This window comes from Pseudopodoces humilis, chromosome 1 (genome assembly GCF_049639895.1).
Source record: "Pseudopodoces humilis isolate 2021_Gansu_Grassland_sample_001 chromosome 1, ASM4963989v1, whole genome shotgun sequence".
Classification (NCBI taxonomy): domain Eukaryota; kingdom Metazoa; phylum Chordata; class Aves; order Passeriformes; family Paridae; genus Pseudopodoces; species Pseudopodoces humilis.
In genome coordinates this window covers 94,575,935-94,603,865 of record NC_142200.1, presented here as the reverse complement: position 1 = coordinate 94,603,865, position 27,931 = coordinate 94,575,935, and the positions used below count along the sequence as shown (strand labels likewise).

The 27,931-nt window shown below is 37.0% G+C and overlaps 1 protein-coding gene across 1 annotated transcript in view; it reads right to left on the bottom strand.

Moving 5' to 3' along the window:
* The window catches only part of CTDP1 (CTD phosphatase 1), a 101,453-nt gene that overhangs the window by 28,837 nt on the left and 44,685 nt on the right, over positions 1-27,931 (bottom strand). The window contains exons 11-12 of the mRNA XM_005525238.3: positions 26,537-26,702; positions 2,894-3,072 (exon numbers count right to left, since the gene is read on the bottom strand). Of these exons, the coding sequence (XP_005525295.2) occupies positions 2,894-3,072; positions 26,537-26,702 (345 nt within the window). The remainder of the gene's footprint in view (positions 1-2,893; positions 3,073-26,536; positions 26,703-27,931) is intronic.

Below are 27,931 nucleotides of genomic sequence, written 5' to 3'. Positions count from 1 at the left end.
AAATGATCCAGGAGGCAGGAAATTATGACTTTAAATCACCAGTAATTCTAAATTTAGATCTTAAGCTTTTCTATACTGTAAAAATCAAATCAACAGCACTCACATCATCTAGAAAGGGATTCTGGAAGACTTCAGTGCAGTAACATTACAACTTTACTAGTGAAACAATGCAATGAGTTGCCTGGGTAAGAAATCAAGAGGAACCATCATTCTTTGGCAAAATGGTTGAATTTCTACGATCATTCTGTCAGCCATATTTGAGATGTGCTGTTGGCTATTAAGGGTACTTTCAAGAAGATTTTGACCACATACCAGAGAGTTCCTTAATATGTTTTGAATGGTTTGTCACTGAAATTGTTTTTGAAAAATATCCCAGACTATAACAAATCTGAGTCTGACAGCTTGGGAAGCACTGAGCTGCAAAATACTTAGGCCCCCAGATTCTCAAAGTAGAATGTCTCAAGACTGGGAACTGGAATAAAGTTACAGTGACAATGAATATACTTGTTCAACTGGGATAAAAGATGTCATGAACAAAATTTTGCACTGGAGTTTGCAGCAGTCTTTTCTGTCAGTAAAAAAGAAAGGAAAACTATATTTTCTGTCTTCTAGAAGAATGGCTGTTGTAAGGAAGTACTATTATGTATGAAAGAAAACACTTAGGAATCAAAATATCACCGTTCCTTTTAAAATTCTTCCATTTAAAAGTAAATGGGCACAGAAAGGATAGTTGAGGGATTTCTGAGGCTCTGAGCTCAATTTTCCTTGATTATGAATTAGCAATGAAACTAGGAGAAAGGCTGCATTTCCCTTCCAGTAGGAGCTATCAGATTTCTCAAAGATTATTTTTTTTCTCCATGCCTGAGAATTTCAGAAGTGGCACCAATCAGAGAAATGATCAAGGTATTCTGTAAGTTTCAAGACTGAAACCTAACATTAAATGTAAGCACTGTGGTTCCAGTATCAGTAACTGCTGGAAAAGTGTAGAGGAGCAGCAGAAACTTATTGTCTCTGTAGGCCTCATCTCAAATAGGAATGAGCTGAGCCAGATCACAGGAGTACTGGATCATATCTGGACTGTTTCATGTTCATTTTCTGTATTTCAGAGACTGTTCTTACCCTTTTATATCATATACTTTATATCATATATTTTATATCATTACCATATATCCCTTTTATGTGGTATCTTTTCAGCACATAAAACACTGAACGGGAAAACATCAAGTTAAAGCTCCAAACTTACAATGTAATTGGAATGATGGGCTCCTTTCTTATCAAGCAGAATTTCCTGCCTAGTAGACACTGGGTCAGCATCTGAACCAGCACTTTATGAGTATGTTTTCCAGCATGCCATTCAAACTCAGTCCTGAATGCAATTTAGCAAACTGACAAGGAAACTCTGAAGAGGTGGAGAGGTTGAAAATAGAAAAGTTACTTAAGAAGCTGCTTAAAGACTTTATTCCAGCAAGAACACTTCTATGTCTATACAGTTTCTTAGTGAAGAAGTATTGCCAAGCTTACTTAAAAACCTTCCTGTATATAGAATAAAACTTAATTACAAATGCACTTGCTCTATCTTTTTACATCATACTTGGGGAATAATATTTAGCAACATTCCTTAATGTGACTCTTTATTCCTTTAGGTTTCCAGAAACTGGTATGTCTTCCACACAATAAAACATCACAGTATCAGGATGCCTTAAAAGTTACATGCCACCACCATGCCTTGCTGCTTCAAGCTGTGTTCTAAAACATTAATCATTTGTTTGCTTTTCCTCTTCCAAACTTTATCTAGGAGAAAATTTTTCTTCTATCCCTTGAGACAAATCAAATTCTCATAACTTTCAGACTTTTCTTCTGAAGAAGTTCAATGATTAGAAATACCCATGATAAATGAAAAGGCCATGCAAGCTTCCCCTGTAGCTCTTTCTCCAATAAACCCAACACACAGCAACATTATTACCCTAATCAGAATGTCTCCATAAACATTAATATATCACATTCTGTGGCAGTTTTTGCAGCTTCTCTCATATCCTCTTTGTGTGCTAGAACAAAGCTCAGAAAAGTTAAAATAATGTAAACCAGCTGCTTAAGACCTACTACTTATATAATCCTCATTAAGGTAAAAGTTTTAGAGGCCAAAGTCTTATGGCTGGGAACAGTTTGTCTGGAGAGCAGAAAGGAACTACAACACACAGTAGTCATGACACTGAGTCATGTTTGCACTTTCAGCACCCTGTAGTACAGAATAATGACCCCTGCAATTCTTAATTAAAATCTTATATTGCTTGCTCTGAATTGTTAAGCTTAAAAACTAATAACAGGCTGCAAATTGAGAACCATTCATTAACATATTTAACATAAGCACTTAGTTTATTAAGTTCTAGCATACTAGAAACTTAGTTTATAGCCATTATCCAACAGTCAATGCTGGGACACTAAAATCAATTTTGAAGATGAGACTAGCACATTTAAATTTCTTTCTAAATAGAAAAGCATCCCAACAACCTCATTGTTATGAATGACTGACATAAATCTCAAAAATTCAGGACAAAAAAGGCATAGCTTTCCAAACCATGCTTTGTTTTACTTCAATTAACGCTGAAGAGGACATGGTTCTATATCTGACACAGAACCGAGACAACTTTAGAAGTAGTGCAGTTCAGTTGCCTTCAGTTCTTTCAGAACCTGTTCTCAGTAAGACGCTTACTAAGACCCCTTCCATAAATAAATCCCAAAACATTGCAGAGATAAGCATGACAACTTCACAGACCTACAAGAAAAAGTTGCTTACACATAGTTTAGCGTCAGATTGCAAATACCAGATTGTAAGAAAGCATGAACAAACATAATGAAACATCATTAACACTTCTTACATTTGAAAAATTCATACCTGGGTACACTGCCTGTTAAACTTCTTTCACTTGATGACGACGATGATGATCCAGGTCTCTGATCACCCTTCCTCCCTAGATTATCTGTTGCACTAGTCTGAGGTTTTTCACCTTTGTCTTCTGGCTTTTTTTTTTCAGTATCACTTTCATCACTGCCTTCTCCTAAGATGTCATCCACCTGCCAAAGAGTGGAGGAGTCAGTTTATCTTCCAACAGATTAATTATGCATTAATATTTCACAATTATTGGATAATTCTTCAATAATCATTAAGAATATGCTTCAAGTTTCCTTGGCCTTCTCTGTCAAAATTTAAATTAAACCCCAATGTCTTCAACACAGCTTCTATAACAACTCTAGCAACATTTTATTCAAATAAAGTTTATTTATTCTATGCTTAGCTTAAGGCAGATATACATATACTCACATACATGACAGTCACACAAGAAACTATTATAAAAAGAGTGCTGTCTTCTGAAATTAAAGGGATAGATGATTTTTACTATCATAACTTACTGATGCATACTTTCTACTAGATACATTTTATATTATTATAACATAGAGAATCACTTGGGAAAGGCATATTAAAATCTCTGGTAAGAATTCTTATATTTACGGGTATTCCTTGGCACATATATAACTGTAAAGAAGTCTATTTCTAAATAATACAGTATGAATGAAACAGAATGTACAAACCCCATTTTAACCCAACTGTCTGATTGTGCTAATTATTAAGGACAAATCTATCAAAAGCTTACATATTTTGTTAAATAACTGTTTGTCCTTTACTTTTGAAAAGTTACCATAGGATCTGACAATCTTCTAAAAATCTATGAATTTGCTGTGACAGGTCTGGATCTGTTGAAACCATCATTAAAAGCAAATCACACTCATTAAGTCACCCTAATGAGCTTCAAAAGGTTATATTCTCTTTGAGTTAGTATTCAACCTTCAGAAAGAGATGAAAACATAAGAAAACACAGGTGAAGATCCCACCCTGTCTCTCAATTTTTGTGACTGGCAGAAAACATGGAAATAAGTAATGCGTGAGTATTTCTTTACTGATATTTAAGAATTTTTCATAGAAGCAGCTTATCTCAACATGAATTTAAATATGCTTCACTACTACTCTTTGTTTTCACTAATCCACATCTGCTTTATCAAGAAGAAAAATATCTGCACATGAAAATGGACTAAATGGTTGTTTATCTTCTGCTTTTACATGAATAAATCCAAAAATGAAAAGAAAGCTGTAAGAAAGTCAGTTATATCTGGTCATTCATTAGTGGACCTTTAATTTCTTCAGCTCATTAAAAGGAACTGCAAACCAGTTTAGCACATCTAAATCCAGATGGCAGTTTCAGGTAAAAACTGTAGGAATTGCTGTGTCAAATCAAATTACATTAGTCCAAAAATGTTTTTCCTGTGAGCAGAAGTTGTCATATGCATGGCAAATAAGAATCATGGGATGCAATTAAAGGTCAGGAAGACTAAAAGCACTGCTAGAGATCAGCCAACAGTGAACCAAGGAGAAGAATGTGAAGCACACAGGATGGGGATTTTTCTGTATGTACAGAACGCAGTCAAAGTCTCAACTGTTTTAAGTGTTACAGTTTGGGATGGTATGGCAGGAAGACCCTGCCTGCATAACTTTGGTAGAAGACATACCAGGTAGCTGACACGGCCAGTGACTGACAGCACAGATCCACAGCTCTAACAACTCCTTTCCTGCACATCATTTAAAATTACAGTCCTTCATTCCAAAGCAATACTTTTCCAGAAAGTCTTATGTTTAAAACTACGTTCTCACTACAAAATATGTTAAGGTTTTAAAAGGATAAAGTTAGGCTAATAGACATTCAGTATTACAGATACCTCTCTCAATCTGAAGTTTGATAGTAATTTAAAATCTACTTTGTGTGAACAGTTTTGACAGACTAGTAGTCTAGTTATTGCCATGTCTGTTTTTCTCTCATCCTGTACAACGATAACATTATTTGTTTGAAGTCTGAAATGACATTTCATATTACCATTAGCAGAATTTGTTGTACACATATATATGCCATTTCTCTGAAAGGCCATCTTAAATTCATGTATAAATCATAGAAATATATAAAATTTCAAAAATAATTTCCTATGAAAACTATGTGTGACGGTGCCTACAAATCTCTAACTAGAAAGGCCCCCAAAACATTGATTCCTGGTAATTATTGGCTAAATTGCAAATGTGCTGAAAAATGTATTACATCTTCATCTTCCACAATTCTCAGAAGAAACGGAAAACAAGCCATATTTTCATTGAGGCAGTGAGATTTCAGCCCATGTCACTTGAACAAGTTAATAGGCAAAACAACTTCATTAATATCTACACACCAAATATATATCTATACCTATCACTAACTTTGAATAAATAAGAAAGTTCAAAGAACAGAGGAAACTTTCAAACTGATTCAGAACATGAGAGATACAGATGTACCAAGTACCAACTATAGCTTCAGCTTATGTGATTTGATTTATATGATTAATATAAATGGAACATGTAACACTTCAGAAGAAAATGCAGCTAACACCAAATCTTACTGATAAGATCCAGTGAAGGGATGCTTACTGCTTTAACATGCATAGCAGCTGCCTTTGAAATAGACTTTTATAACACAGCAACAATGATTAACATTGAAAAATAAAAATTATTCATCCCTTGAAAATGACAAAGTTGTTCAATTCAGCAATAGAATCAAAAGCCTGACAACTCTTTCAAACACTCAATTATAAAAGCCAGTAAAGGTCCTTATGTGACAAAGCTATTTTCTTTTTCATTTAGGAGGAGCAGAGCATACACTCATGCAAAGTATAAAGACCAAAGAACAATGAGATTTTTAGTCTCATTCTCCAATTAAGAGCTGAAAAGTACCTAAAGCTTTGATGAGTCAAAGCCTTCCGCAGTACTAACTAACCAGATCAGCTGAAAGTTTTTACTCCAGAAGTTGAGTTTATGCATTCAAAATTAATCAAGACTCCAAGAAATGCACCAAAAAAGAAACTGCTATGAGTAAAATTTTTCCTGAAGTTAAGTTACAGGCAATGTTCTGATACAGCTTTATGGATATGATGGAAAGCTATGATGATACAGTTTTTGGAAATAACTACTATATACACAGTAATACAAACTATATATTTAAGAACAAAAAGGAGCTGTAAATAAACTTTAATTCTTGTTTTTCAACTAGCAAGTACTTTAGAATTCAAGCTTTAATAGAACTGAGAAGCTACCTTAGACAGCCAACAGGACAACACTTGCAACTGCTTAAAAGATCTCTTAAAAGCGGTACAATTTTCTGAAACACCTCTTTACTGGAATTACAGAAAAAATTCAACAAATAGGTTTCATAAACAGCAGTAAACTTTGTGCTCCAGTACTGCACAAACGATACACGTTTCTGCCCCTCCCCATTAGTCTTTCCAAAAAGAGTTTTGCTCCAGCTGATTGTGTAAGTTAAGGGAGAAACAGAAAAAACCACCAAGTATTTACAAGGAGTTCTTTAGGTCTATTTCTACTGCCACAAAAACGGCTGTTCATTGTAAAAAATGCAAGCAATTTGTATTGGCAGTAAGTACAGCTAAAATCCAACTCCATTTCAGCATAAAACCTGTGTGTCCTGACCATTTTCTTGAGATTGTGTTGAAAGCATTTTATTTTACGAAGAACTTCCAAAAACTAATATAGTCTGCCATCTGAATGTGTCAAAAGGTTTCAATATGTACCTTACATTCCCCCCCGCCCCACTTCTGTGGTATAAAGTCAAAGAATAACTCTAAGAGGATATTGAAATCTTTATCCTAGGTTCCCCTTCCAACATTCCCTTCTGCTTTGTCCCAAACTATTACTTTTTAGTACATTACAGAAATCAGCCAACTATTTTAGAAACTTTAAAAGAGTAGCAAAATGAGAAGACCAAGAGGAGGTAGATGAAAACTACAAACTAACCAGCACTTGTGAGCATGTGAAATTAACAGTGAATGGTGGTATTGGATTGCAAACCAAACTAAAGAGAGTGGTGGCTCCATCCTTCTGGAGCCGAACACTGAACTTTCAAACCTTCCAGGGCAGAGGTGTGAAAATAAAACTGCTCTGTCTGTGGCAAAATAAATGTAAACAATACTGTAAAAGTTTATTAACTCCACACTAGAAAGTAATTTGCAGGAATTAATACAGCACTGATAACTCTAAAGCAGGTGCAGTTTTATTTCCATAACCCAGCTTACAAGGGGTCACCCAACAGTGCTCTCTACACAGAGCACACAATCACTTGACAAATCATTTCTGTGGCACAATCACAAATGCTTGTCCTCTTTCCTCAAGCTCCTCTAAGCATACACCAGGCATTTGGTAGAGCAAGGAAAGGTTTATCAAGAGAGGGACAGAAGAACTGATGTTTGTGCAACTGACTTGGAAAATTTCACTGCTCGACATAAAAGAAGCGTAGTTTGGCTAAGAAGAGTGAGAGGCCATGACAGGAGTGACAAAGCCCCTGCAGGAGCAGGAGGCAGAAAGTGCTGGGTCACTTAACTTTCATGGGCAGCCCTCTTAATTTCAAACCCCACTGGGTTCTGTGCTAAACAGCATGATACAGATGTTGCCCATATGTCAAACTTAAGCAAGATCAGGTGCTAATTATGCTACTTTATATGTCAGAGTAAAGTTTCTATGATAGCTGCCTATTTGAATGGGATCCTCTACTGAATACAGCATTAATCTAGTTTATACATATATGTGTTGCATTGCTCCCCTGATAAAAAGGGCTGAGATCAACAACATACTTATAAAATATTCTTGATTTCTAGTGAAGCCGAACAGCAAAAAAGCAAAATCAAAGTGTAAAGAATTATAGTAGTAAAGACAGAGTTCAACTGAAATTCCAAAACAAAACAAACCTTTCCTAGAATAAGAAAATATACCTGAATTCAAGTGAATTTGTGTTAATGATCACAGATGAGCAGTTATTTACTCTGTGAATTAATTCAACAAAGGATCTGGTTTTAATGGTGTAAAGTGGTCTTATGACAAGCTTTCAGAATATCCAAATAGTTTCAAAATAAAGGAATGTGTTTTTCTTTGTAATCTTTATCACTTACTATATTTATATTCATAAACACTTTTTGTCTCTACCTTTCAACAAAAAGACACCCCCAATGATATTTACCAGTAGTTTCTTCATCTGCAATTAAAGAAACATGACAACATTTTACTGTCTATGTGTAATAGACAAGTATTAATGAAATAAAGACATTGCTGCTTTGTTCCTTGGTAGCTGAAGTCCCAGAATAAGAGATTTCCATGCTCAAAAAGTATAATTTAAAATACATTTTGCTTTTCTAAAGACTTTATGGTATATTTTTGAGTGGGAGGTGATTGCCTTTTTCTTCTGTGAAGGGGCATTAACCATGGGTAACATTTTTTAGTTTATGCAGTAAACAGATTTCTGAGTTCTATTCAAAGTCAGGTCTTTAGAATGAGAGCAAAACCAAATCTGTAACTTGTGCTCCCTGGCACTCGTGATCTAGAATTATTTTCACCTACTGTTATCAGTATACAGTTATCTATGTGCAGTTATCAAACTGCATATAGAAATACTAGCAGCTCCTGGTAATAACCTTTCAGTTTCAGGATGAAAAGCAATTACGTGAAAAGAAAAAGCCTTGGCTCAATGCTGAGCATAGCTGCTATACTCAAATTTGAAAACCAGCAATTTAAAAACACCATGTTGACGTTACTCACAAGGAGCCCCACCTCAATCCCTGGAGGCTGCACTGGGACCCTGATGGGAAATGAAGCAGCAGTGCAGCCCAAATAGCTGGAGCTCCAATGTTGCTGACAGCACTGGCTACAATGCCATCACAAGTTTTAATTGCAGCCCTGGGCAATTGACTGTGCTCCTCAGAGGTGGATCTGAAGGGAAAAAAACGAAACCCACTGCCTCTGATAATCTGACCACTTAACCTCTGCAAATGAAAAGGTAAGGTAACTGCAACTACAGCTGCACTATATATTTGGGCTTTACTACTGCAGTTAATACTTTGACTAGAATGAAATAAAATGTCACTTACAGACTGCATACCAATATTATTATTAAAAAGCAACACCAATTACTGTCCTGTGTCCTTGTTTATGATTGAATGGGATTGATTCTTCAAAGAATGCCATTTAAAACTTTGAATTTCCCAGCTGGAGAGCCATGTCTAGATTTGAGTGGAAACCTCATAAACATTCTTAAGATGCCTAGAGCAAATATGTGAAACTGCTAAAAGAAACAAGGTGCAATCCTTCCTTGATAATTAGGGTGTGTCAAGTGCTGACTTAATGATTCAGAAGTCCTTCTGAAACATACATTTTATTATGGAACAAGGGGGAATGGCTTTCAGTTGAAAGAGGACAGATTTAGATTAGGTATCAGGAGGAATTCTTCCCTGTGAGGATGGTGAATCTCTGAACAGCCCAGAGAAGCTGTGGATGCCATACCCCTGAAAGTGTTCAAGGCCAGGTTGGATGGGGCTCAGCACAACCTGATCTAGTGAAAGCTGTTCCTGGCCAAGGCAGGGAAGTTGGAACAAGATGATCTAAGTGCCGTGGCAGGGGGGCTGGAACAAGATGACCTAAGTTCCTTCCAATCCAAACTGTTATATGATTCTCTGATTATTAGTATAATGAAAATTGCTTTCTTTCATTACATTTGTAACACTTCACTGATGCTGTAAAGAGGAAAAGTCCCATTCCTAACTACTAATTTGTGAAATTTAAATTAAGATCACACAGACTAGAAGTTACTTATTTTAATATTCACAACAATTTTTTAATTCTCTATAAAGAAAATGTCTCAAGGGAGATAATATGATCATTTCTCTAAAGCCTTCCTGAGTCAGGGACATCACTGGAGCCTGCAAGCTATGGCTTTTTCTGATTATAAAGCCATCCATAACTCTAATCTTCTTTTCCTTTATTCTGTTTTCAAAAAAAATCCTCTGCCAAAAGATCGTTAAATAGCAATAGGCGTGTAAATCTTCTCTGTAATTTTTTTTGAAGGGTGAAGTCTAAGATAAAAAAATTACCACAGTAGCTGTGGCCAGAATACAGTTGTTCACCTATCCAGGAGGATAGACTTGATGTGAACCACTTGAAAACAAGAACAGCATTTCAACTCCACCTTCCCTGCCCATCAGCTTATGGCTGGGAGAGGAGAGACAGCCTGAGCCCGCTGGAGGCAGCAAGTGTGGAGCCCTCTGCTCCTTTGGTTGCAGCATTTCTGAAACAGTGACACCCTAGCATACATAAGAGCTCTGTGACTGCTAAATGCAATGATTCTTCAATTTAGACTGCTGAAAATATCTATGCCAAAATTCCAAAAAAGGCTCCAACAACGTAAGTTAAGGGCCAGTGAGTAAGAGCATGATCTACAGCCACCCTTCAAAGAAAGAATGTGTTTTTAGTCTGTTGCTGACCATTATTTATGAAAAGTTCTGGCCTTAGGTAAGGCAAAGAAGCAAATAGTTGGAAGAGTTTTGCCCTGGGGTTCTTTGCAGGGAAGCAATCCTCTGCTGACATGGTGAACAGAACACTGTCTCCTCCGCAGCAAATGACTTTTCAGGTCACTATCATAGCTATAAGCAACTGTGGCTTGCACCATGACCTTACTGCACAGAAAAGAATGCACTTAGTTTGACACCACAAATCTTTTTCCAAATATGGAAATATCTAATAACTTTTAGTTTAGCTTTGACCTTAATTTTTTCTTCTGTATATGAAAACTTTTCATTTCACTCTTTTCCTCAATGAACTGAAAAACTTTTTTTATGTTTATTCCTGTCAGATGAATGTTTACGTACAGTTAACTGAGGAGCAAGATATTACCACCCATGTCTTCAAAAAAGCTAGCCAGTATTTCAGCATGAAATTTTGAGAGGTTATATTAGGGCATAATGCATGTGAACAATTAAACTTTCCTACAATAGACACAGTCTGTATTAAGAGATTTGGGCTGAATTTAAGTCACTTTGAAACAAAAGATTTTCTTATACAAAGATGTCACTGGAAGGACAAGCTGTCTGAATTAGGTTAAATTGTCCCTCAGTACATAAAATTTAAGGGATAATGTGTGATGTAACTCAGTCCCATTTCTTCTGAGTAACCTCAGAAGAACTTGTCTTTCACATTCTGTCTCATCTGGTTTTTTTGCTTTAGCATTAGAGTGCTTTTTTCCCCTTTCAAATTTCTGACTCAATTTTTAGTGTCACCCAATGCATTTATGCAAGTGTCTCAAACACTTCAAGTGCATATTTCACTGTACTCTACCACAATTACCACTGGCTCATCAGAGAAGGTAATGAATCAGAAATATCAGAAATTATTAGTCTTGTTCATAATTAAACAGAAGAAGTACTCTTCCTCTATTTACATCTCCATACACTGAAAACTACCTTTGTCCTATCTTGATTTTCATAAAGGCATGCTTCAGGTTAGAATATCAAATCTGGCAGTGTTATTATAACTACTTTGGCAAATTGAAAACAATTGTTCTAAATAGTTTAAGGAATATTACCAAACCTTTGAAAAAAGCTTTCATGAGATTTCGTTCACATATAATTAATTTAGAGATTGACTTGTATGTCCTGTATGACTACATGTAAATTAAAATGCATTCTGCTGGAACCAAAGCTGGTCAGAAAAGGCTATACATTTATATACTCAATTATGAACTTGCATGCTCTTCAGTATCAGTTCCACCACTGAAAAACCACAGGGACTGACTAGTAAACATGTTTAATACTTGCAAACTTGAAGGAAATGGAAACCATTTGAGTGCTCAGCATTTCCACTACACAAAATATCAATCTTGCTTTTCCTATCTCAATTAGCCCATCCTTTACGTGAAAAACATCTTATGGGAAATCTGAGTCTGTTAGTCTGTAAACACCTACAATCACAGAATAATTTAAGTTGGAATGGATTTCTGATGGTCAGCTTATCCTGCTCCCTGCTTGAAGTCAGACCAGCTCTATAATGTCCCTCCAAGCTTTGTACAGGAGCATTTTAAATATCTTCAAATATGAAGATCTAGGACCACTCCTGGAAACTTCTTTCAAAATTTGATCACCCTTGAGTTAAGGTTTTTCATTATTAAGAGTCAAAGTAATCCTTGTTGCAATTAGTGTCTGCTGTTTCCTGCCCCATCACTGCACATCTTTGGGAATTGTTCTCCTTTGTCTTTTTTAAACTCTCATGCTGTTATTGACAGCTGCTGAACTCTCATCATTGTCATTTAATGAGTTGCTATGAGTTTAAAAGGGTACACAGTTTCTAAAGAAAACCTGCTAGTTTGGATCTTGGGGGAGCTCTAGGCAAGAGGTTTAATACAGCAAGCCTTTTTCTACTAGGACAGGCAATCAACCATTAAACCTTAAGCATTCATTTCTGATCTCTGAAGGGTTGATACTTTAATAATAATGGAAATAACACCATTACAGAGCATGCTAGAGTTTAGCTTTTTTAATATAAATTCAAAACTCATAATTTCCTTTTTCTCAGAGAACCAGGGTAAGAACTCTGAAATTACAGGACAAGAACTGAGCATGAAAAAGGAAAATGAATTTAGATTTATCCGAAGTTTTTTCCCCTCCCTGTGTAACACTACCAATCATCGAGCAGAAACACAAGTGAGTTCACCTTCAACAAATAGATGGTACATTTAAATTCAACCACAGGGTTTCAAGATCTCATGGTCTTGCAAGAGGAGCAGAAGCAAGAAGGCAGAAGGGACTGACACTTGAAGTGTCCTGCTGTAGAGTGATGCAACAAAACTATCCCCTTGCTCATTGTGTGAGGACATCTCAGACAGAAGCAGCTTAGTGACCTTCAACTGCTTTTTTAAGGTAGGTTACTGCTTAGCTACACTGCTTCCCTGTCCCACTTCATTTTACCTCTACACTACCACACAAGCAGTAACAGTACACCACAGCAGGAATAAGCAGCTTTAAAAAGACTCTGGAGGAGCATCTCTATTAAATCTGTAGCCACAACTGGAGCAGCAGAAGACTGTAACAGATAAATGGTTTGGAAAAGTTATGTTAAAAGTACTACTGTATGCTCTTTTGTGACCAGTACAGAATTTCATAATCTGATGAACCAAACCATGCAGCCTATTGGTACTATCAGCAAATTCTCTTCTGAAGAGTAAAATTTGTGTCACTGGTCCATCTTTCCAGTTTACCTCTACCTGCATGTCCTAAAAAAAACGCCAAAACAAACCTGCAACAGAACAGGAATTCAAGCTGCATGCTCAAGTTCAAGTGACACACCTTACTAAGTTTTCTGATTTCACTTTAGGCAAACCTTCACCTTAAAGAAATGAGGCAGTTGAGTGAGTCCCCAGGTGGTAGCACTTATTTCTACAAAAAGACTCTAAAAGAATTGGAGAGCAAAAGACTAACTCAATATCCAGAGACTGGAATACCTAGGAGTGTCTGTTGATGCTATACAAACAGAATAGTAATGTATATAAAATCCTAGATGGATGAGAAAGGAACAAGGAGAAAATTCTTTTAAAAATACATCTTTGGTGTTCTTTAATTCACAGAAACTATCAAGTGTGCAAGATGAGCAAAGACTAATATCACTGTAGTCTTTTCACAGCCAACAAAAAAGGCCTGGTAAAGACTAGAAGTGCCCATACCTGTTCCCTTTTTCTTTAACACAGGTGGACATTTCAGGGATTTCAGCTCGCTGTATGCGTCGCTACAGCTCTTGCAAAACTTTATAGTAACAGGTTAAAAAGCTGTAGCAGCCTACATCTTTATTGCTTGCTTGTTTTAAAAAGACAGTATCACTTTTTGTTCCCAAAGCTACCCCTCCTTTAAAGTAGAAAGTATGCCTTGCTGATACACTGCAAAGAACAGCTTTGTCTTATAATTCTGCAAGACTCCAAGAACTGTCAGTATGGCTATTAAATGAAGCACAGTTTTGCCAGAGGTTTTAATAACTTTCTTCTTACTTCTAGAGATTTAGCAAGAGACATGCACAATCTAAATTTCTTTAAAAATAAATTAATCTAATTTGCTAATGAAAAAACACTTGCACAAGTTGTTTAAATACTGTCACAAAATACCGCTGACATATTAAGTTAGAAATCCTAACATTCTATTAAAAATGACACATTGCAATTAAAGAGGGCACAAAGTCTAGGCTCTGAGTGATCTTTTCTGACACTTCACTGCCAAGGGTAGACATCAGTAGTCTCTGCTAATGAAGTGCTGAGGGCAGCATGATAGCAGTATGTTACTGTCAAGGAATTATACAATTTCTGAGCTCCTAACCTGGTTTTATACTATTTAGGTTATATAAAGACATAGACATTTGGGTAAAAATAATTTATCACAAAAAATACTTAGTCCACTTGTACTGCTTCTAATCAAACCCCCAGAGCAAGCCTTTTTTTGGACATAAACTTAATTTTAGAGCTATTTTTTGAATATCAAGTCAAGTGACCTCTTGATGGTATCTGCTCTCATGTAGTTTCACTTTAAAGCACAAAAGAATCTATGGATGCTGAACACACCTACTGTAGTGTTCTCCTCCAAGAGCATTTTGTAGAGGATAGCATACTGATGGCCCAAACCTAATAAGCAATGGGATTCCTAGGCAGACAGCTAGGGTGAAGTGTCATCTACTGCTAAAACCCGCCCTCTGGCCCAGCTGATGCAGGGAGGCAGCTCTGAAAAGGAATGGACAGGTTTGCTTCATCAATGCAGCTTAATAGCCCAAATGGTTTTTAAAAGAGAATGGGATACTTCTCAACACATACTCACTATTTTATCTAGAAATACCTGCTGAACTGGTGGATAGAGTTTGAAACAGTACTTTTTTTCCTAATATGGGATATGATCCAGGTTTTTGCAGCTTGCATTTCTGAACAGAAAATCTCAGCTTTTAGGAAAGAAGCACTACGTAAGTAATCTACACATTTTTTTTTTTAAGTCATCCCCAAAGGTATTAGTTAATAGTGTAGCCAACCTGCAAGTATAGTCAGCACATTATCCTTAAAAACTGCTGAGAAGCATTCAGGGCTTAACCCATTTGGTTATTTCATTACAATGAGAAAACCAAGAGTGGGAGGGAACTGAACTTGATTTGAACTAATTTCCAAACACTTCAACCTGAATTGCAGATTATTTAAACTACCTTTGAGGCTCTAATGTGCTTCAGCTCAGAGGCACAAACACTAAACTTCTGAAATGCTGCAACCAGAAATGCAGTCTTATTGCACAGTCAGAAATGCAGTCTTATTGCTTTAACATGATCAGAAAATGTTGCAGAACAGCCATAATTATAGACTTCAGAAGATATAAGAACCCAAGCAATCCTCACCCTAAAAAGAAGATACATAAAAGCATAAAAAGAGTTGCTGATACAATATGCACACCACCCTCCTCTTTTTTGCATCTCAGCTTTCAAAGCTTTCAATGAGTTGTTATCACGTTTTAACAAGATTCTCTCTTAGCATAGCGCTGGGTTTCACCAGCACAAGGTTAACTGAAAGCATAGCTTTTGCTTAGAGGGACTGAATATTCATCACTACATTCATATTTCAGAGAAAAATACGGGTTTTTTTCCTTTTCAGAGGTTGAACTCCTCTACTTCTTGTTTAGCAGGATATAAAGCTGTTCAGAAGTCACAGTCAAAGTAAAATGGAAAACATTATGGTGAGAACAAAAGACAGGCAAAAAACTGCTTCAATTTACCTGCATGCACAAGCTTTCTGCAATTATCACACAGCTGCAAAGAAACTTAAACAATTGCTTTCTAGAGCAACTGGGATACAGTAAGGCTTACTAGCTTAAAACCACTGCTGTAAAAACACTGATATGCCGTGTTCAGTATAGATTTATTCACACATACTATGAACAAACCCACCCCTAAGATGGGTAAGCCAACTTGGATCTGCCTTGATTTGCTTATTTTAACTTAGCATTGGCAGACATCAGCTGGCTTAATGAAGCATTATTTGTCAGTGAACTTCCCTCTTCAATAGGCCTGATTAGCTTGGTTTTATTATTACAAGAAGTAAGAGATAGCTATCAATATGCTCAAGCTAACATAACCACCTCAAATAATAAGCATTGGAGAAAACTATTTCTGGTTTTATGAGAAATTTAAGGATGACAGTGAAGACAGAGCAGTTTTGAAACAGTTTCTGCTGAACTGGGTAATGGGACTGCTTGACTCTGTACAGACAAGCATGTAGATTTTAAGGGAAGTAGAGCTAAAATATGAGCACTGTGTATATGGAAGCATCCTGTGTAACTAGCCTACTCAATAGCCACAATTAGGCACGGAGTAAGTTAAGGAAAAGAAGCAATCCATAATACAGTGAAAGATAAGCCCAGCAGCTGAAGAGTGGTCTGTTTCTACAACAAGCTCAATATTAAGGTGATTGAATACCATGCAAGTTCTGATATGATCTCTCTATCATGGTATGGCAGCTATATTCAGTCCTCAATACCTCTGGGATGAAGCAAGTTTGATGTTGGAGCATTGAAATATCTGGGATAGGCAGCTGTCTGTGTTAATCCCAGAGAAAGCAGTATCATCATATTTGCTACAGGGATTGACAGGAATATTGTCCAGAGCTGACTATGACCCCTGGCAATTAGAAAGTGCAAGCTCATATACAAACCCTGTAACAATACAGAGTAACAGTGGTGTTCTCTCAAGATCTAAAATTAATGCCACTACTGTAGACATGAAAAAGTTAATGCAGCACAGTCATTCGGGTAATTAGTCATTTTGCAACTAATCGCTGCAGAGAATTTTGTACATCAGTAGGGGGCTCTAGTTCTGCAGCTTTTCCTGACCTCTGTTAAAGTTGTACATGGAATGGAAATAGTGGTGCTAACACAAGAGCTAGAACACTTGAAGGACACAGAGTGGCTGTATTCAGTGTGCCCAAAGCTGAAAGAACAAAGACTATCAAAGCAGAGATGTTTTCCCTTGAAAATGTTTCTGAAGCAAGCAATTGCAATTATGCATAAGTTAAATTTAACAGTAAGTCACCTTACGATCAAGATCAGCTGATTAATAGTACAAACTAAACTGTCATTCAATGCTGTATGTAGAAATAACCCAGACTTAGTGCATCCAAAAGGGACTTGTATTTTTATTGCCCCAGAATTCCAACCACAAATTAAGTTTGCTAGCAGACTAGCATTATGAAAATGTTTGCAAAGATTCTTCGCAGCACTTAGCTTACATTATGCTATATTGCATATCTATATTTCTTTGTATGTTGAAATACAAGTATCAGAAGATCTTGATAAAACAACAAAAAAACTCAGTTATAAAAGAACAGTTCAGACTTAGACTGGGACTTGAGCAGACACCTTTAAATATCAATCATGGAGAGTAACAGCTCAAATGTAAATGTAAAAACATGTTAGACTCGTGATGCGGCTCAATCAGGCCCTGTATGCAGCTGCTCAGAATTATGACAGGGATCAGCTTACAAATTGTTTAACATGGCTCATGCAACTCATTTTTAACTGTGGCCAATTAGTGTTGACAGCCTAGCTGCAATTCATTTAGCATATGGAGGTAGACATATATGTTAAAATAAGGTTATTGAACTCTATTTAAAGAAGTTTTGCCCCATTTTGTTGGGTAAACAAACAACTGAGAAAGGCTTTCAGCTTCTCCTTAAGGCCAGGCAGAGACATAATGTGCTACCAGAGTCAGCTGAAAAACCTTCACAGAATGTATGGAAAAGCCTTCTTTCTTATAGAATAACCAACACCTTGGATATACAGTCTAGAGGTAGAAGCTTCACAGAACAACCTTCCATTTCATATGGAGTAACAGAATAACACATTTGCTATAAAATCAGGTATAGTTTTAAAGCCAGAAGTTGTTCAGATCTGCAGTATCACAGAGCTCAAGATTTATCCTTACTTGCATGATTTTTACTCTGTGCTTAACAGAATGATAGCAACATGGAAAAAGAAGCTACTCTCCTAAAAACCCAAGCTTACAATGAAACAGTTTTGTGAACATCTTTGGGAGAATGGCACAAGATCTGAATCAACTGTTTATTGAATCAGGAAAGTATTAAGACTATGAAAGATGTCATAAGCATCTTTGCTGAAAAGTAAATCAAACCAATCTTGGACTAATTAAGTTTTGCCTGGATTTCCCTTTTTTCCTTGGACAATCTATCAATCTGATTACTTTGATTTTATCAGACCCCCCAAAAAGAAGTTAATGCTGAAGCAAGCACGGCTACTTATTTAGTTGATGTCCACTTGGTGCAGTCCATTACTAGTATCTATTGTAGCACAAGTATTTGTACTTAGCTTGTGAATAAAGCAAGCATAATAGAAGTGAGGTCTCAATAAAAAAGAGAGAATGGCCTGAAGTCATGTCAAGGGAGGTCGGGTTAGATCCTAGAAAAAGGTTCTTCACCCAGAGGGTGGTTGGGCACTGGAATAGTCTCCCCAGGGAAGTGGTCACAGCACCAAGCCTGACAGAGTTCAAGCAGTGTTTGGACAATGCTCTTGAGTACATGGTGTGACTCTTGGGGATGGTGCTGTGCAGGGCCAGGAGCTGGACTCAGTGATCGTTGTGGGTCCTTCCCACTCGGCTTGTTCTGTGAAACATTTGCTTTTATTTTCTCCTTAACGCCCTGACCAGCCAAGAACTAGATTGATCATGTTCATTTTGCTCAAAAGTCTTATATCATATTTTAATTAACAACTTGTCATGACTGCCATTAAACTGATTATTACATATATAGGTAGTCTCCATTTTTATCTACAAAATGCAGATATTTATACTGTGTGTCATCTGAATGCCAAAAGGTTACAGTACGTTTCTCATATTTTCTCATGACATACGAATTAAAAAAAAAATAACTCTAAAATGAAAGTAAGACATCCAAGTACCCCAAAAATCTGTGTTTAAACAGGATTTTCTAGGCAACCTGTGCAGAAAAACAGAAGTGATCCACAACTGATTGCCTACTTGAGATAATATCAACTTCAACAAAAATCCTTTTCCTACTTCGGTAATGAGTTGTCTCCTTGTAAAACATGGTGTTACATAAAAAAGCCTCCTTCCAAACACTTCTATAAAGTGCTAAGCAAGCTTGAACCACGATGCCTTCTAAAACAAAACTATCAGACAATCAGCTCTATGCAATTAATGCATAAAATAATGGCCTGCAGAGAAATATCACTACATGTATTTTGGTGTTCTTTCTATAAGGTGAATAACAATCAGAGTGTCAAAGTTTCTGGTGAGGATGATTTGCAATTTAAGCACAACCAATACCAACTTTTAAAAAAAATATGATTATGTGTTCTGAAACTGAAAAACAAAAGAGAAAAGCATAGCTGCTTTTTAGAGCCGTTTCCATTTTCCAGTTGAAAGTGGATTCTTCAAAGCAAAACAAACAAAGGCAGATGATGGCTAGTTTCTTTTAAGTGCTCATCTTTCTTCTCTCCAATGCACTGTACCAGCATCTTAATTCTACCCTGCTGAATCTCACTGCCAAACTATTAAAAATAGTATTGGAAAACTTTATTCAGTTATCTCTACTAATCAGATGAGATATGGGTGAAATAATTGCTTTAACATTATAATACATTAATGCTCAATTACTTCTGTGTTATTTAACCATATTAGAGAAGGGTGAATGTCAAAATTGTAGAACAGGGGAGAAGCAGTAAATATACTTTCCTTCTTATACAACTGTTTCAAACTATGCTCTTTTAAAAAAAACACATTGCATTTCTTTGTGCATCAGCCAGCCATCATTTGCTCATGAAGACAAAACAGCAACCTGATTCCTAGCATTGCACCCTCACCATTTCTCTCCAGAAAACTCATCTCCCAGTGAAAGCAAACAAGCAACACATGTAGTCTTGCTGGGTAAAGCCATTCGGTGAATAAGAACTGCACAGTGAAAACAAAAAGCTGTCCAGAGCATGGGGGCCAGAGGGGATGTGAGAGTCAGCATGTGAAGAAAGGTGACAATATGGCTGTCAGTAAGGAAACAGTACCAGGAAGCACCAATGTACCAAGACCAGCCAATCTGAGTCCCCTCTGGTCTGCTTATATCAGAATATGCTTTGGCAAATCCTTTTCATAACAGTCTCTTACTGTCTCGATGAAGAGCAGCATGTTTACCTTTCTTACCTCTCAGTAGGTGTACTTTCACTAAGTTACTTCAAATTGTTTTTACAACCCAGTTTGAGAGAAAACTGTCTGACAACTGCAAAGCCAAGACCTCATCACTTGCAAAAGGCCTGGATGACAATCACTAACAACAGCAAATGTACACGTAAGTTTATTCTTTTTACTTCAAAAAACCATACAATTTATAAGAAGCTAACCAAATTTAGCATCTGTACATAGTACATCCTAAGGTGTCAAAAAAGAATATTTGTATGAGAAATGCAGTTGTGGAAATTCAAAGAACTGTTAATATGCAAGATAATTGTCCAAGGGAGCACAGGCAGCTATTATTTGCTCTAGAGACCACATCCTCCACATTAAATTAGTACTTTTTAACTAACCAAGAGGCTAACCACTTACAGAGATAATAGTTTTCAACAATTTGAAGGGGAAAAACACTCCCTCCTAATTCACTGCATGGTACAGTCACTAACTTGAAATAAAAACCAGGAATTAAGGGATAAATTTGCTTAGATAAAAGCAAAATGCAGAGTGACAAAACGTAAGCGCATAAGTGGTCTTATATAAGAGTAGAATGTTGTAATTTCAGTCTTTGTATATGGCATATAAATTACGACTTAGTTAAAGGAAAAGAATGCGCAGAATACGTCCCAAATCAACAGAAACATGTTGATGCAAAAGTAGTTCATTAGGCAATTCCCACTCAAGAAAAATCTGTATACTTAAATGCACTCGTGCACAGAACATACCTTTGCGATGTGGTCACTCTGCAGCTGCTGACCACATATCCCAACCAGATGGTAGGAATCTCTGCAGCTACACTAACTGAAGTAAGAGATGGGAAAGCTAGAGGTCGGACTGGTATCATATTCACTTTCTTTCTTCCCCTGTCCCAAGTCCCAAACTGAGAAGAATTGAAACCAGCAAAATATTTTACCTTAGATGGCGACACTTGACAAGACACAGATGCTACTCTCAAACACTGTGACCAAACCACAGTAACAAATACAAAATCCTAAACATCATACAGCTAGTAAACTATGTGTGCACAGCTGTTCCAGGATGTTAGTAATCCCAGGCCATCCTAGATGAGAAGGTACTGCAGAACAAACAGAAATCTTCCTGCCTAACTGAACTTATTTAATCTTACTGCCTTACTGGAAGTTCTTTTTCAGCTTCCTTCCCCCATCAGTGAAACCCATACTGGCATCTGTCGAGGACTGGTCCTGAAAGCACTGAGACATATGAGGTCCTATGGCTGTCTGCCTTCTACTGTTACCATGGATGTAGCAGCAGCTGAGATATGAGCAATTGAGAGCACAATCTTGAGCTCAGCTCAGGGTAATTTCTTTTTCCTATATCACTGACATTTTATAAAGGCAGCATTTTAGATTCTTGCTATGCATTTCTACTATTTACATGGACTGGTGGATTAGAAAACGCCTGAAAAATAACATAAGGGAACTGTACTGACAGCCATAGCTCTAAAACGAACAGATGAGAATAATTTGTAGCCAAAAGGAAGACAGAAATGAAAACTCTTGACCTTGTTTACTTATTTCATGGTCAAGTCATTTATAATACACAAGAACGTAAACCTAATTATGAAAGGGACACTTATTAAAAAAGGGAAAATAAGATTATATAAAGCTGACTCAATTTTTAAAAGAAGCTAGCACAATGCACAAGGCTAAAAATCACCTTCAGTGTCTGCAACAAATACCCATGAAGAAAGAATACATTTTACAGAATAGCAAAGTCAAGGTCCATCTGGAAGCAATTAGTATAAAAACAAACAGCTTATTTATAACACATAGGACACAACACTTTTAGAATTAGATCAACTTGACTAGTAACCACATCCCAGTTGTAAGGTTCTCTCCCAGTACAATTTAGGAATGCAAATTTAGAAGAAAATGATCCCTAATAAAAAGGAACTAGCAATCCGTTCTGAAGAAACAGGCTCGCAAGATGATCCACAAGTAACTTCTGGGAACAAGAACTACATGGCATCCTGTACTGAGATAATCAGTTTTGAATGGAAAGACACGTGTATGTCCTCACATGGTTTGCAGGTCACTCCCTTCCTCTGTGCAACTTACTTTAGCTAATAGATCTTATTTCTAGAAACAAGTAAGTCATTTCAAGCTTGGATTCGACTTTGTTTTTTCTCAGTAAACTACAGCAGATCCACACAACATTGTAGTGACTGGTAGGTCAGGAACTTCCACTTATCCCTGGCAAAGGAAGACAATACCACACAGTCCCACACAAAGGCTCCTGCAGGTGAACAAGTCCATCCCTGCTGAAATGGGGAAAAAGAAGAGCTGCAGACAGCCTGGCTTCTTCTCCCTACAGGACAGGCTTCTGCAACAGCTATTTTCCAACACAGACGCTGAAAGCAAAAGTAGATAACTTCCCTGTAAAGTGATAGAACTGATCCAGAGAAAACAAAAGCCATCCTGGAGCAGCTATTAGGGACAATAGGTTTCTAGTTAGTTATTGATTGCATTTAATTGATTGGAAACCATTTCTTTAGAGATTTTTCTGTGGTGAAGATTAGAGCATACTAGATACAATTCTATATAAATAGCATTTTTATGGGTTGATCTTTTGCAGGTTATGTAGCAGATAACCAGCTATTTAGAAGTAAAAAAAAATATCCAGTCCTGTAGAAATGACTATAAACACTAATTTGACTGGCAGCATTTAATTCTGCTGCCCTTTACCATCCCATAATGGAGACAAACAGCAATAATTAGTTGGGAAGCACCTGTGTCAGGCCAGTACAGAAAAAGGGGAAAATATTTTCTCGACTGTGAGGCAGCAGCACCAGGAGGCTGCATATTTCCCAAGTACAGACACATTCCCTATGCACTCACTGTGACTTGGCAATTGCCCTTTGAACAGCAATTCTATTACACTGAACACTCTTGTGCTTCCACTTCTCTAAAATTCTAACAGTCCTTCATGTCAGAGGGAAGGGAAGCTACCACTGGATCTGATCTCTCAGATCTTTGGCGCTGAAAAAGATACAAAAGGCTAAGTGACCTTAAACTGCAACCCAATAGCTAAAATGCTATTAATTTCCTTTGATTTACTTGGTATGCATAGCACAACTACAACTGAAAAAAATATGAGAAGATAAAAGAATCTACATAAGATCAAATTTTAAGAGAGATGCTTATCCACAGTAGCTCTTCCCAATGGAACAGTAGAAGAGCTACAGTTTTTTACTAGGAGAAGTGGTAAACACACTTTCAAATAGGTTAAGGAAGGAAAGGGATTTAATCTGGGAATATATAATAATTAAATTCTCTTTATCATCTTCCATTTTGATACTTCTAACAAAACTCTCCCACATATAAACTACATGCAAATTCTGTATTACCTGGGGCTGTGTGGCCTTTCACATATTTTTGCAAAGAAAGAGCAAGATTTTCTTTAGACGTTAACTGCAAAGGAGTTATTTATCGCTAGCTATACCCATAGAAACAGTATATATGAATGCTTGCATTTCCTGTCTAACTTCATTGAAAAAATCCCAGTGCCTAAAACTGAAAGACTCCTTTTGATCTTATCTGAATTTGTGAGGAATTCAGTAGAAATACTGAGGATGCAGTTTTAAAGTTTAAAATACAGTTCTGCCTTCACTCTTATTCCCAGCTCTTCCCATCTTCTGCCTGCTCCTGGCACTAGCACTCATGCAGCAGCAATGGTGGGCTATTTCAGGAACCTGGAAATTATGAAGACTAATCAGGAAACAATCTTTTTTGTCCTAACCACCTCCCTAAGCTGACTTGCCTTTGGGTCCCATGATTACCAAAAGTGGCTTAGGGCAGAGGCACAGCAGTTGAGCCTGGCTTACACTGCAGCAAAGCCCTGCTGGAACTTGCATTTCCACCCTCCTTGGACCATATACTCCTAATCAAATCGGCCTCAGCATGAGCACCCAAGAAGTGGAGCAAGAAATCACTGCTGTGACTGGAACACACTCCCTCACTCTTCCCAGGTAGTCTGCAGTCAGCTGCAGTTCTTGAGGCTGCCATAGCTTACTTGAACATATACAAATGATGCAAAAGCCTTTCTGTGGAAAAAGCAGAAATTTCTCATCTCTTAGAGACAAACTGATTCCAGAAATGTTCTTAACCTTTAATGTGTTTTGATAAAGAATGAAGTAGGGTCAAACACCTTTTCTCTGGACGTTAAAGTAGTCACAGTGTGACCAAAGCGAACTGAGTCCCAACCAGAAAGGCTAATGAAGCTTATTTTCACTTTATTTGATAATATTCCTGATAGAAGATTCTCCTGTGTACACTCCACTAAACTTTTATATTTTACAGACTACGTTATCAACATCATCTGTTTCCTAAGAGTACTCCCACACAATGCCATAAAATCCTGCTTAATTACTTGCATTGTAATTCTTCTACATGAACACAATACGTTTATTAAGGTGATGCTAGCAGCCCCAAGTTTTACTTCCCTGTCTCTTATAGTCAGCTTCCAGGAGATAATGACCTGCTGGCACTACCACGTACAGTTCAACCTCCCTGACATATGTTCTGTGGGCACCCTTCCTTCATGTCTCAGTGCTAATATTTGATCCTTGATAAAATCATATTGGGAAGCTAAAATACTAGAAAAATCCCACCCTGCTTCTGCACTAAACCCCAAACATACCCCCCTCTACTGGTTCAGCTACCCAAGGAACAGAGATTTAGTGGAAGAGAAAACTTTTGGCAGCAACTTTTACCTCAAATCATACTCCTGGAATCAAAGCTAAGCCTACCTTCTACAAAAAAAAAAAGTCATTGGAATTTGGGCTACATTTTTTCTGAAGTTCATGTAGTCTAGTTGCCAAGCACAATATGCTGCTTAAGCAAAAGCACAATTTAAAAAAAATCATTGTAATTTAAGATGTTTATAGTTGTAGGAGAAGTAGAAAAACTTAAATTTCTTTAGTCATAAATGTAGCAGCAGAGAGCAATCAATCACAAAACAAATGGTGCCAAAAGATTCAGGCTTTTTACAAGGTTCCTAAACAGTATCTTTAAAAACAGAACAATAAATAGTTTATGCAGTGAGTCTGAAAAACATGCACACTTCCTTTTGACTCAGTGCACACTGCATCAGCAATTCATTAATATTTTTCAAAAGCCACATGATTAGAAAAAAAACATTAGTACATAAAATCATTAAGGCAACTCATAGTATCAACTGTCTTTTAGTAACACTGATAATACAGATGGAAGGCGCAGGTGGATTCAGGGACTGCTACCATGACAAGAAGAAATACTGTTTATGGGAAAGTTTGAGATCAAATGGGCAAAATACTTCAGAACAAAAAGCAAAATAAATCAAAAGCTGTCAACTCCAAGAGTCACCAGGTAAAGTTAAAAGCCTGAAGTCACCTGAAATTCAAAGGAGATCATCACAGCAGTTCAAAGGTATGGGACATTTCCCCAGAATACCAGGTTAAGTTCTCAAATTTACCCTGTACTGTACATTTGCAGTCTCTTTCTTTTGTTGTTTCTCTTCTCATACTTCATTTTCTGAAGATAACTCAAAGCCTGTTATAGCTAGAACCTTGGAATGAACTTACTGCCAAGAACATGGCAAGTTATATGCTCCTGTCCCTACCCCAATGAACTATCTAAGCTTGAAGAAGAATTCAAGCTCCAGGGTCACTAGATTTTATAGTAAAGTCACACAGAGGATAAATGAGTATGATGATGGGTAATTTTTCTTCTATGTATCATTTAATATTATGTAAGATTGTGGCTCATTTGAAAAAAGTGCATAGAATGGTAAGTGAAAAGTGAGAGGTTCACAATGAATTGCAAATAATGTGCTTTTATATGAAAGATATGTAGTTCACTCTGCAAGAGAAAGCTCCCTCCACCTGGAAAACAATTACAGCTATGACTTAACACTGCAGTTACATGTCTGGATAATGAGGCCTCATGCTCTCATTTGTCTCCCCAATCTTCCATACAGTCTGTGCCTTTTACATCTGCAGACCTCTTTTCTCCCATCCCACCACTTATTTTGTCCAGATTAAGATTTACTATGAAAAAAAGCAAAGCAAAACAACTCTAAAGCGACACATGGCAAAGCTATCCACAGAGCTAATTTGCTAACATGTTTAATGTAAAAAAGCTTTTCCTAAATGAAGCTCTACTTTAAAGTAAATGAAGTTCAGCTTTAAAGGTCTACTTACACACCACAGTATTCTGTTCTGCTTTGCAGAACATAACTGCATTTTAGCCTGAGCCTTACTTTTGTCTGCTGTGGCTTTTATTTAAAGTTACTGTAGTGGCGTACAAGGTCAGTTCACAGACATGCATAATTTAACAGAAGTTAGAACTTACGTCACGTTAGAAATCTGTCAGAATTAGTTAAGCTCACCTCTTTATCCATACTCTCTAAATCCTCTTTACATAGAGTGTACAGGGGCATTGTTTCAGACATACTTGGCTGGCGTTTCCTCTTAGATGGACCAGGCTGCTCTTCATTTTCACTTGCTGGTAGGTCGTCTTCTTCAAACATCTGCTGTTGATGTGGCTGAACAACTCTGAAAAAATTCAGGGGCCTCACATAAGAAAGGTTTACTTGGTTTAGAGCTACAAATAAAATTCTGTAAAAAATTTATAACTGCCACGTACCTACAACTTCACTTAATAAAGCTCTGTGTTCATCAACAGGTCAGTCAAGTCTCCTGATTAATGCTTTTATTTTCAGTCTGACAGATAAAGTTTTTATTCTACCTTTGACAAGGTCTCTCCTGCCTCTGCATTGCTCTTTTAAGTAACTACCAAACCTTTCTTGCTGCCAAGAGCTTCAGTAGTTGCACATGCATTGCCCTTAAAATACATTAATATTCCTGCACAAGTGGAGTTTCTCCATCACTTGACAAATTTATTTTTCCAGAAGCAATGCCTACGTTCTAATGTATTTTTTCCTGATCTATGCTAGGCTTTTCAGTCTCTAAGTATATCCTTCTATTTCCCAACCTTACAGACAAGAGTTCTGCATGCAGAAAGAACACTTCTGCAGTGTTGATCTTCAGACATTTCCCACCTGCTAAGCCTGGATAAGATGCAAAACAGCCAATATTTCTTTTTGGCCAGTGCATTGAAATATGGTAGCTTTTTCTTTCAGTCTGTATTCTATTACATTGTTAATTACTGTACTTAATTCAAACATGCAGATACAAAAAGGAATATCAAAATCTTCATTAAAACAGATAAAACAATCACAGATTCATGGGAATTGTTTTACGATAGTAATGAAAAGATAGACTACATGTTCACCAACAGCAGGAGACTTTTACTTTCCTTGGGTAAGTTTTTCTGTGACTATTACTTAAGTACTAAAGATTTCTAGAAGCTTAAATTACTATACAATACAGATTAACTACCAGTACTGGTCTGCCACATTAGCCTCCTGAAACAAATTACAGCAGCTCAGCACCACCCAGAATCCAATTCAAGGTCATAAAGCTCATGAGTCACAAAAGATTCATGTTAGCCAGAAGACTGTGTATTTGGAGAATGACTACCAAAAGCAGGTATAAAAGTGACTGTACTTGAAATCACAAGTAGTTTCAAGCTGCAACTACCAGGTGAGAGACCATCAACCTGTTTCTGAGGGTGACTGTGTCTGAAAAAGGGTACAGTGTAGTCTCTGCGGACAAGAGTTTTGATGTAGAATGGCTAATTCTCATCAAGTCAGGATTTACAAGAATCAGCTTTAGACCAACAGTCCCCTACAAAAAAAGTCATTACTAGCTTATGCAAATCC